Source organism: Cottoperca gobio, chromosome 14 (genome assembly GCF_900634415.1).
Source record: "Cottoperca gobio chromosome 14, fCotGob3.1, whole genome shotgun sequence".
Classification (NCBI taxonomy): Eukaryota; Metazoa; Chordata; class Actinopteri; order Perciformes; family Bovichtidae; genus Cottoperca; species Cottoperca gobio.
The window spans coordinates 9,301,950-9,314,019 of record NC_041368.1 but is presented as its reverse complement, the minus strand read 5'-3'; the positions used below and the strand labels follow the sequence as shown (position 1 = coordinate 9,314,019).

At 39.0% G+C, this 12,070-nt stretch overlaps 1 protein-coding gene across 1 annotated transcript; it reads left to right on the top strand.

The window, feature by feature from the left end:
* Nucleotides 1–261: 261 nt before the first annotated feature.
* On the top strand, nt 262–10,782 carry kat5a (K(lysine) acetyltransferase 5a). The gene is made up of 16 exons (XM_029448952.1): nt 262–380; nt 461–527; nt 1,519–1,587; nt 1,704–1,840; nt 2,715–2,783; nt 2,931–3,116; nt 4,770–4,940; nt 5,034–5,108; nt 6,269–6,331; nt 6,507–6,755; nt 6,844–6,933; nt 7,039–7,179; nt 7,317–7,410; nt 7,564–7,723; nt 7,841–7,922; nt 8,914–10,782. Exons 1-16 carry the CDS (start codon nt 351–353, stop codon nt 9,046–9,048), a joined length of 1,818 nt encoding a protein of 605 aa, XP_029304812.1. The 5' UTR covers nt 262–350; the 3' UTR covers nt 9,049–10,782.
* The last annotated feature ends 1,288 nt before the right edge of the window (nt 10,783–12,070 follow it).

The following is a 12,070-nucleotide window of genomic DNA, read 5'->3' as shown; positions in this document are numbered from 1 at the left end:
TATTTAGTAAATCGAAAATATGTTTAATTAATGTTGGCTGTAATTTCAAAATAGCTCATATATCCTTTAGATGTAGAAATAAGGGACAGGCGTTCTTTTTATAAAAGATATTAGGTCAATATTAAATTCAAAACTTAGCAGGGACACGTGATATTTCACTTGCTATTCTTCTTTCTTGCTATTTTTCAGATAGCTCATCTGCCTCTTGGTGAAATCTCCTGCTTCTTTATTCCGGGTTGGTTTTCCGACTTCCGCTCCCCACATTAATCAAAGAAGTTTCATCTTGCTTTTTATTTCATCTTTGTTGTGGACCGGCATTTTCCCACAACACCCTGCTCCTGCTCGTACAGATGACGAAAATGGCGGACAACGCATCATCGGTAGGTTTTCGAGAGATATACTTTTATTTTAGAGACATTGACTAGTTTCAGGATGCAAATTAACGTGTTATTTTCGACAGGTCGATATTTTTGAGGGCTGCCGCCTCCCCGTTCTTCGTAAAAACCAAGAACATGAGGACGAATGGCGTAAGTATTGTCCAGTTGTTTTTCCTTAGCTAAGCTAGCTAATGCTAACTAGCGGACCTCAGCTGTTGTTATCAGACGCCACGGCCTCCACTCAACGCACTGTAAACATCATACTCACGTAGCTGTACAATGTGTCTGTATTTAATTTGAATGCTTACTAGACCACTTTTATATCCAACAATAAATTTGCTAGCTAACTCTCAGGGTAATCTTTTATAAACTATCTTTATTGACAAAGACTAACTTAGGCGAAATCCATCTGACAGCAGGCTGTTGTTTACAAATGTGAAACAGATTGTTCAGGTTAAATAGTTGGTTGTCTGAATGCATATTGGCTCACTTATAAGTGACATGTTTGGGCTAAAGTTGTCCCACTTGTTTTGACATGTCGCAGGATGAGAAAAGTAACGGCCACAATAACACCAGCCAGAATCAGTCGAGCGTCTCAGCGACACTTACTCAAATGGCTATTGTTAAACTTCACAAAGGCTATAGGAGCACCGTTACTGCTCTGACTACACCTTTTATTACAGTTTTCCCCTAATCTTCCAAGTTTGTTTTGTGCACTGGTTGCTTATATTTGATCCTTTCATTGAAAGTATTCACCACCCCTTGTCACAGGTTGCATGAGTAGCCAGTAAGGAGATGTATGATCTTATATAAATCAATTTATAATACAAGTCTGAAGAGGTATAACTATCAACTCACACACATTATAAAAGCTAAATAAACTAATGTTTTACATATGTGTGGAGCATCCCCGCAAATATACTTGTAAAGCTAAATATAAAGTGATTGATTTTCTGTCCATTGACTGATTGAGTACGCTGCTTAGTGTTTCAACACTACTTGCTTCCTTAGTTTAGTGAAAGCTACATGACTCCTTAAACCCATGATGTCTGTTGACTGTTGTTGGTAAATCACAATAATGTTGTTAATTTGAGTACAGTTCATTGCAAGTTTTAATTTGACATATCTGCTTTTCTTACAGCGTTGGCTGAAATTCTAAGTGTGAAGGAAGTCTCTTCGAGAAAGCTTTACTATGTTCACTATATTGACTGTGAGTATAGTTTGTGTTACTTCTTGTTTTTCTTTGACATTCTAACTGTTACAGTCGCTTTACAGGCTGAATTACATTACACAGAAACATCACAGCAAATGTCTTTGTGTTAAAAGTCAACAAGCGCCTGGATGAGTGGGTCACAGGGGACCGGCTGGACATGAAGAAGCTTCAGTTCCCTAAGAAAGAAGCAAAAACGCCAACCAAGAACGGTCTTCCAGGCTCCCGTCCCAGTTCTCCGGAGAGAGAAGGGGTAAGCGTGTGCTACGCCACTAAATGTTCATCTCAGACCCCCAAACATTGCAACATTGCACTCAGGTTTGGCAGCATCATGTGAAAAGAGTTTATACAGGAGTCTGCCTGTTACACCCCTGTGTGTTTGACGGCTGCAGCAGCTACTGAGTAATATTAAAAGATGGCTCCAAGGAATGCCAGTGGATGCTATTTCTGTTAGATGAGTGAGATTAGTCCTGGTGAGACTAGTAAACCCTTAGTAAGCTTCAAGACACGCAGAATTTAAACGTTGATTTCAATCCTAATTACTGTGTTATGATTATTGCTAAGGGGATATAATCATGTGGTGTAGATTGTAACCGGTTAGACCAGGATTTGTAGTCAGTGGTCAATACTACAAAAAGAATAATTTTATGTGTTTACAGTTTTTTATCATTTGTCGTTGGTTTGCAGGGCAGAAAAGCTCAACGTAACTACACATCATAAGAAACTTTTACATGGTCACATAACTAATGACCTACTATATTTTGCATGCTGCTTGAAACAATGATTTGTTCAAATGTACCCACACAATATATGATGTGTTTGCTAGCTGTAATCCATGGATTATATGTTAAACAATGTTTAATATTCAAACCAGCCTCTACACTAAACATTTAAGGAGCGTGCACTATAGGGAACTCTCCATTTTTAAGAAACATTGAAATCATTAGTTTACAGTTCTACATGTTTGTATTCATACTTCTTCAGATCTGATCCAGATTGCCACAGAGACGGTTCCTTTTTAATGCTGTTAGTTATTATGTACTACATTAGTTGTGTCCAGTGAATCCCTGAGGGTTACCATGAATATCCGTTAACCTCCTCCTCCTCTTCCTTTCTGTTCAATTCAGAGGAAGAGTCTAGATCTCAACGCACAGTCTGCCACAGCTCCTTCCAGAGGCAAAACCCTCCCTACACCGGTACAACTTGAATTTACACATTCTAGTAATGACTGACACCTTGTTTGATCCTCGCGTTAACATTCTTCTTCTTCTTCTTCTTCTTCTTCTTCTTCTTCTTCTTCTTCTTCTTCTTCTTCTTCTTCTTCTTCTTCTGTGATCATACAGCTATCGGGTCATTCTGAACTGCTTGGGAATCCAGAAATAAACAACCATGACATAAAAAAGGAAGAAGCTGATCCGGTCGTGCAGATCACAACTGGAAGTGCTTTAACAAACAGTGTCTCCAAATGTTTGTCAGGTGTATGCTCTGGACTTGTCAAGCCACACTTCAACTTCAACAAATCTTTCAAGGTAGCTGGTAATCTCTGTTTGTGTTGTAATCTCTCATGTTGTGCTGAAGATGGATCTTTCTATTAAGGCCCTGTCACACATATCCGTATGACAGAAACGTATGTCGGCGCATACGAACATTTGTCAGAGTCCAAATACGTCCAACTTTTCATCGGATCGGATCGGAAAAGTGAACATATACAGATACGCATATCTAACCTATTGATAGAGTATCACTTACTAATACAAAATGTATCAGACGAATACCCAACAAATGCATAACGTATACAAAAATATGGCGTATACAAAATATCAGCAACACGCTGGTGTACGTAGATATAAGGTAAGGTATAAGTAGTATTCGTTAAGAGCTCACTGTGTTACGCTGGGGTGCGTTGTTGAACGCTGATGTTTTGAGCATGTTCAAAATTACCGGACGTATCCGACGTGTGCTTCATAAGATATGCAGACGTTACGTGATGTTACACATACGTGAATATTTACCTACGTAAATACCTACGTGAATACCTAGGTCACTACGTTAGAGGAACGTTAGATATAGGCTACGTCGGCTGACGGTGAATCCTACAGCCAATGTATTGATAACGAGTGGATAACCTATTCCTACCCTATGTTAAGATGATGCCTGACGACGGAGTAACTTATTGAACGTGTTTCTACAGTACAGCTAGCGTTCAGCATGTTAGCCGTTCTCCAGCATCAGCATGACGTGAACCAGATGGCACTTTTCCAGCTCCGTTGGCCAGAAATTTAGTGAAATTTAAGTGATACGCTATCAATGTTTGACATACGTATAATAATTCGTTATGTATACGTCAGCTACAACACCGCTGTGGAAAAGTTGGACGTATTTGGACTCTGACAAATTTTCGTATACGCCGGCATGTTTCTGCCATACTGAACTGTGTGACAGGGCCGTATGTCTGGCGTGTTCGGCGTATCGTCTGCGACCTTCAAACGATCACAACTTACCCGTAGTTTATATCAACCTATTGCCGATGTTTCGTATGCGCCGGCATACGTTTCTGTCATACGGATATGTGTGACAGGGCCTTTAGGTGTCATTATCGGCAGGTGTAAAATAAAATAATATTTACCATTAAACCACACAGTCTTAGGTCATACCAGTGAACATACTGTAGATACTTCAGGTTCCTGCGGATCCTTAAAAGTCTTAAAATACATTGAATTCATTAATCTAAAAAAATTAAGTCTTAATTGGTTTTAAAATGTCTTTCAAAAGTATTAAATTATGAGACATGGGGGAAAAAGCGTTTTATGAACAGTTTTTTTTCTTCTCATTATTTGCATTGTGAAATCTCCAAATGATAGTTTTTGTTTAACATGAGGATTAATGTCACAGATCCGGAGAGCGGAAGAATTGAGCTTAAAACTTAGAATTTCATTCCATGTGGCATTAAAAAAAAAAGTCCCACGTCTTAAATCTGACTTGCCTTAAGCCGTAGTAACTCTGTTATATTCAGATCGCACTGCTATGACGCCCAGCTCTTAATCGTTACATTGCTGTGTATTTTTGAAAACTTGCCTCTAGTTAGGAAACAAGAATTCTGATTTATTTTCCTTTTTGTTTAAGCGTTTAGTCTGTTTGTACTCCTTTTAAGACAAATGTCTAACACTGTTTGTTTGCTGCAGAAGAGGAAAGTGGAGACCGTTCCCTTGACGACTCAGGTACCCCCGGCCACCTCGGTGTCCTCCCTGCCAAGTTCAGCTGAAGCCTCTCAGGCAGCTGGGTTTCCTGCCGTGAGGGAGACCAACACCTTTAAGTCTCGCGAAGACCATGAACAGATCTCTTCGCTCACAACGGTAAAGACAACCGTCTGGGTCTCTCAAATGTTTTGAGTTTAAATATTTTTTCACCGGCTTAATGCACAACTTCTTTTTTCTTCATAACGATAGAACGGCACTGCCCGACGACTCATCCCCTCGCAGCCCGGGAGGAAGAGAAAAGCTAATTGTGGGGGAACTGACGAGGTATATTTCATCTTTTTTCTCATTTCAAATGTATAACTTGTCAGAGTCTCTGCATCGTTTTGGTTTTGAAGAGGCGTGATTTAATCTTTTTATTTGAAACGCTCCAAACTAAAATATCTAAACGTATGTATATTATTTAAACACCTTAGTCCAAGAACACATTTTATTTATGTTCAGCTACACCCGTATTAAAACCCAAAATGACCACAAATACTGCCTGCATTAATAAGAGCATGATTAAAGTAAAAACATGTTTCTGACATGAATACTTTGTAATACTTCTTTATTCTCTTATACGAGATACACTTTTCCCCTTTTCTTTTTTCATCAAGTATGTTGACAAACACATTTGCCAACTAATTATTTTAATTAGTACATTTTATGAGTGTCCTTGCTGCTTATGTTTGTCACGTTTTAAAGCAGGACACAACTTCGTTTCTTAAGTGTTTTAACTTCTTCATATTTATCTAATATTTAAATTTACTCTTCATTTGTGAGATATGACGCTCTGCTGACAGTGCACTTGTCAATGTTTATGATTGCTCATACGCTGCACACGCCCTTCTTAATGTGAACATAGCCAGACTGAGAACCATCGGGTTGATATACGGAGGTGATGAGCACCGCTGCAGGACCAGTGTGGTCAGAGTTAGTTAAGCCAGATAACACAAAGATGTCCTCGGTATGTTGAACTCTCTTCGTAGCACAGGCCTCTGCTTTAGTTTGAATTAATAAAAATAAACACGACTGACAACATGTCAGCTAGTTTTGGGGACATTTTAATTTTCTACAGAATGTTACGTCTTTTAATTCTTCAGACATGGTTGACTTGGTTTATATTTACTTTTTGTTTTGCTTCATTTAGAAATCCAATGCTGTGGCAGAATTAATTGTTGAAACTGCACAGCGAGGAGTATTTATTTATTTGCTCTCGCGTCTGTCTGCTCTTGTCCTCACTCATTCATTTACATCTAACACGACCTACGTGTTGCTGGCTGGCTCCCGATGAATCAACCCGGGGATGTACTAAAACAAATGTTACGCTGAAGTTCCGTATTGCTTTCAATCTGCCCCTAAACCAAACTTCAGTGTAAATAAGAAACCTTTTATTTTCCTCTTTTGTTTCTAACAGCCAGTGTTTTTGTGTCTTTCCCTGCCAGATGATAAAGGTATTGCAGTACAACAACCCTCAGAGTGCCAGTGTCTTTCTACCACCACCAGAGGTCTGGTTTACTTTCTGCTATCGCCCGTTGATTGTGTGTCTGTGTGCAAATCTAAACGCAAAGAAATCTAAATGTGTAGGAATGTTACAGTACCAGTGGTCCATGCAGCTTTTAGTTTTAACTACTTGAAAATAACTGCAGCAAAGTGTCTAATATCCACGTCGTTTACCACCAGGATTCCCAAGACAGTTCGGACGGCATCCCGACTGCACCCCGCATGACAGGCAGTCTGGTGTCCGACCGCAGCCATGACGACATCGTCACCCGGATGAAAAACATCGAGTGTATAGAGTTGGGACGTCACAGACTGAAGCCCTGGTACTTCTCCCCGTACCCACAGGAACTCACCACGCTGCCCATCCTCTACCTCTGTGAATTCTGTCTCAAGTACCTCAAAAGCCTCAAGTGTCTCCAGAGGCATTTGGTAAGAGTCGTCGGTATGTCTCCGTCTTTAGCCCCTCCATCTCTTGCTGCTCTCGCACTCATCCTCCTGTGTCTCACATCTTTGACAGACAAAATGTCATCTAAGACATCCCCCAGGCAACGAGATCTACCGCAAAGGCACCATCTCATTTTTTGAGATTGACGGCAGGAAAAACAAAGTTAGTAATAAGATATTTCTTCTAACATTTTTATTATAATTCTATTTATTGTTCGTTTAGTTTAGTTTTTGATTTGATATGTGTCTGTTTTTTATATTTTTCCAGAATTATTCCCAGAACCTGTGTTTACTTGCTAAGTGTTTCCTGGACCACAAAACCTTGTATTACGACACGGACCCTTTCCTCTTCTATGTAATGACGGAGTATGACTCCAAAGGCTTCCACATAGTGGGCTACTTCTCTAAGGTACACACATTATGCAAATCATTTCGAACTACAGGTACAGAGTGTATGAACAGTCCACTCATAACGGTTCGGAAACAGTCCTCTATCTAAACACGGTTTCTTCAAACCTAACTTACATTTTTCATCTCTGCACGCAGGAAAAAGAGTCGACTGAAGATTATAACGTTGCCTGCATTCTGACCTTACCTCCCTACCAGCGGAGAGGCTATGGCAAACTGCTCATCGAGTTCAGTAAGTATTCAGTGCTATCAAATACAGTGGCACAATGTTCAGTAAATAAACATGCGTTTTCTGTGTTTCGCCTCACCTCATTATCTAATCGTGTGTGTGTGTGTGTGTGTGTGTGTGTGTGTGTGTGTGTGTGTGTGTGTGTGTGTGTGTCAGGTTACGAGCTCTCCAAGGTAGAAGGGAAGACGGGAACTCCTGAGAAGCCACTCTCTGACCTCGGCCTGTTGTCGTATCGCTCCTACTGGTCCCAGACCATCTTGGAAATTCTCATGGACCTTAAACCTGACAATGGAGAAAGGCCGCAGATTACCATCAAGTATGTGACTCCTGGCATTTTATCTCGAGCTCTTATTAATTGTCTCCCGTTAATCATTTACATAACATCAGTTTCATGATTGGACTCACTCTTCATTTTTGTTTTTTAAACCTCCAGTGAGATCAGTGAGATCACAAGTGTAAAAAAAGAAGACGTCATTTCAACGCTTCAGTACCTCAACCTCATCAACTATTACAAGGTGAGAGACCAACGCTGTGAACGCCCTTTCTGATTGCATCTGCAGCACAGTGGTGTATCAATGAACAACTTTGCTGTGTACATTAATGGGGCATGAATCCCCCCTCGAGGATTCCCCCCAATATACTTGCAAATAATGAAAAATGTAAATGAATAAACAGCAGACGTTGGTGATTGGATGCCGTCCACTGCAAAACACAAGAAGCGGTTGGGATTGGGCGGGAGTAGAAGGGGGCGGAGTTAAGTCATAGCACAGCTAGTGAAATGAAGCCATGGACGACTTCGTCATTTAGTCATTTTAAGTATGCTTTGCATTTCTAAGAGTAAGTAATAAAGTTTTCAATTTTTTTAACCTTAATAATAACATTTTTAGGAACAGTATATTTTTTCATTTTTATTAAATACTTTATTCTCTGTTTAGCCTTTTAAAAATGATTATTAATGAACATAATTTAATTTGGATTAAAGATTTTTAATAATTCTCTTGAGTGTGGCTCAGTGTCTGACGGAGCTTTGAAATAATCAAACGTTTAAGCTTTCTGCAAGCAATACAGGTGAAGTTATGTTACTAAACATTCAGACGAGAGTATGAGCATTATATTTAAACATAACAAAATATATATTTAATAGCAATTGTCAAGATCCGATCGGCACAAGCCTAGATGCGGTAAACAAAATCTTACATTACAAGCATTGTTTACATCTATCAAATAAAAGTGGAGAGAATTGCAACATCCAAAGAGGGAGATCTGACGGAAGGATTTGGTGTTTGCACGTGTGAAAATGTATTAAATTATAAACTGCCATTTCTTCAGTATTTGACACCAAAGCACAAGCAGCTGATATAATACGTTAGTTGTTTCCACTCAGATCCCACATTGATGTAGCCAGATGTGGTTATTTCCCCCCCTAAAATATATGCAGTATGATGTAGAAAATGTGACGCAACCTTCTGTCTGAAACATTGACTCGGTCTCTTCTCTTGAATCTAGGGCCAGTACATCCTGACTCTTTCAGAGGACATTGTGGATGGGCATGAAAGAGCGATGCAGAAGAGACATTTGCGCATAGATTCAAAATGCCTTCACTTCACACCTAAGGACTGGAGCAAGAGGGGCAAGTGGTAGAGTCCCGGTCTGGTCCGCTGACTACCTTCCCAAACCGCCAGATAACAGACTTGAAGCAAATTGTGGATCAAATGAAGGTTTTTGTCGCGGCTTCTCGCCGAGAACCTCAAAACCTTTTTGAACCAAGGACCCCTCTTCAGAGAAACAAATCATCACTTGGGATGCAAACGTTTTTATTGTGAATATTCATTGTATATTGTGAATTTAAAAAGCTCTCAAACTTGGGGACTTAAGAGAGACTGGTTAACAGTGACACCGCCAACCTTTTACAACACACCTTCTGCTGCGTGAAAAATCCTGTTTATGACCAACAGTGCGTTAAAAGTGACATATGGTGTCTGTTTCATAGTGTAAATTAAAGCCTACAATTTCAAACACACACACACACACACACACACACACACACACACACCACCTAATGGAAGCAAGATGGTTTTATTATGGATAATAATTTAAATTCTGCAGGGAATTGCCTCATCTGTCCACATTATGTAAAAACCACTAAGAGGATTTCTTTCCCTAAACTCAACCAGGAAGAGGTTTTCTTCGGCCAACACAAACATAAGCGTGTGATTTCTGTCCACGTCCTTTGTATCTGCCACACAAAGAGGTTAAAATATAGTCGTCAAAATGATTAATGTACCCCCAAATAAGTTGAATTCCTTGTATGACATCACTCTAATTTGTCATACAACTCGTATTTAAGAAGCCTTCGTTGATGACAAAAGTACAAGACTTGTAGCACTCCTCAACAACAGGACAACTAATGTCCCAACAGCACTCCAAAATGTTGTCACTTTCTACTTTGATTTGAGTTCTTTGTACAAAGTGTGCGGGCTTCAAAACATCTCAAACACTTCTTCCCTGAATTGCTTTGAAACGAATATCTGCTGATTAACAGACTATAGTCACAGGGACTCGATAGGAAGTGTTTTGGATATTGTAAACGGGGAGAATCAGATTTGTTTTGGGGAGTACAAATTAATATTCTCATCTCAATGCACAGATACTCATTTCCAATTTATTGTGATTCTCCTCCAGTGCCTGAATTGTAATGTCTCTCAACAAGCAGAGATGTTCTAATATGGCTCACTATATTCAAATAAACCGCTTGGATACAGACAATGAAATTCAAAACTAAACATCAAGATCTACATTTATGTTTTTTAAGAACCGACGTGGTCAAATCAGGTTTGTTATCTTTTACGGTAGTAGCTCTGCTTTAATTTCCCTATGTTTTAAGTCGTTGGAAGTATTTATGCTCTTTTGCTTGTGAGCATTTGGGTGGATCTTCCTTTTTTATTTTTTTCTCCAGATAATCCCTTCATGATCATCTGTACAGTGTGCAATGAGACAAATCATTTCCCCAAGTTAAACATATGTTCCCCATAACTGTACATACTGAACCTGATTGTATACAAAAAAAGAAAAGCTTAGAAGACAGAAGCCATGTTGAACTGTTAGAGGAATGTAAATTTTGTGTACAGTTGTCTTTAGTGTCTTTTTTTACTTAATGTAAACTAACTGGCTGCACAATATCAACAGGAAAAGACATAAAAGTGTTATCTTACTTTCAGTTTGTGTTTTATGTTTACATGTCACAAAGGATGTTTAATTTACCCAGTTGAAATGATTTAGTATATATTTAAGTGAAACACAGTTGAGAGTATGATTTGAACGTTTGATATGAAAAGCTTGTTGAATTGATAAAAAAAAAAAACATCTTAAAAACTATAAGTGTCTTAAAGTGAGTCTTTTCCCCATTCAGTGTGCAATATTTCTTTATTGGCAGATAACCATGTTCAACTGTTTGTACAGGTAAGCAAGCCAACCAATGTTTACCACTGGTCACTAACATTAGTGGAGAGATCCCTAACGTTACTGTATCAAACCTGTACAATGAAAGCTCTGCAGATCTGTGAAGAATATAACTTGGGTCTGTTCGTAATGTGAGATTATCATTTGGAAATTTACAAATGTACAAAGATGAAATCAATGCAATGCGGATAACAGCCACCAGGGGGCATCGTTATGATTGCCTTCCCTGTGTGTGCAAAACCGCATTACCAAACTTCAAGCTAAAATAGTTATATCGCAAATGTAATAATTCAGCCTGACTATTGTAATTATGTTACAGTTGGAATTAGAAATGGAAATCTGCAGTGGATCATGTGGTTATCCAAGCTACAGGTAGATGCAAAACTATTCAAATATCCTAAACCGAGGAAGTCGTGAGTGCTGCATGAGGCAATTAATTGAACCTAGTTAATTGCTGACCTACAATTTTACAAGGTAGGAAAACCTTGACAGTGTAAAAAGCTTCAGTAATATGCGCTTTCTTCTTCAGGGGCGTACCCACCTGTTGTCTGCGGGGTCATTCTTTACTAGTTTGAGTTATTTTTAAATGAATCTCTAGCTTGGCAGTGCTCAGACCTGGTGCTGTTTAACTTCTGCAAATCAGGTTTGAATTCTATTCTCTCAGCTCTGGTGAAACCTTTGCTTACATCACATTACACCCATTTCTTGTTCTGCACCTAGCAGAGCCACACCAGCCCCTCAGGAGGACCGAGAAGAATTTCACACTAATCTAATATCCTCACCACATTACTCATTCGGACAGCTCTTCCTGACATTTAGTACATTTCCTCATCCTGATTCCTGACTGCTGCCAGATTGTGTGTTATCTGGGCCTCTGGGATCCAGGTAATCTTCTTATATCTGGCTTCAGGTGTTTCTACTCTCTTAAAAACTTGCACGAAATTATATCTTTTTCAATTCAATTCAATTCAATAGGGTTTATTGGCACATTTGAAATGTGTTGCCAAAGCACAAGTAAGATTGTCAAAGACAATGAATGAAATTAACATAACAATTAATAGTATTCAAGTTAGTGCACAGTACAGTTAATGTGACTTAACATTAACAATGCAAATGTTAATCTACTGATAACATGAAGATATGTTAACATAAAAAGGGGAGGTAGTGGTGGTAAGTACAAGTCAATTTATAAATGTCTATAGGT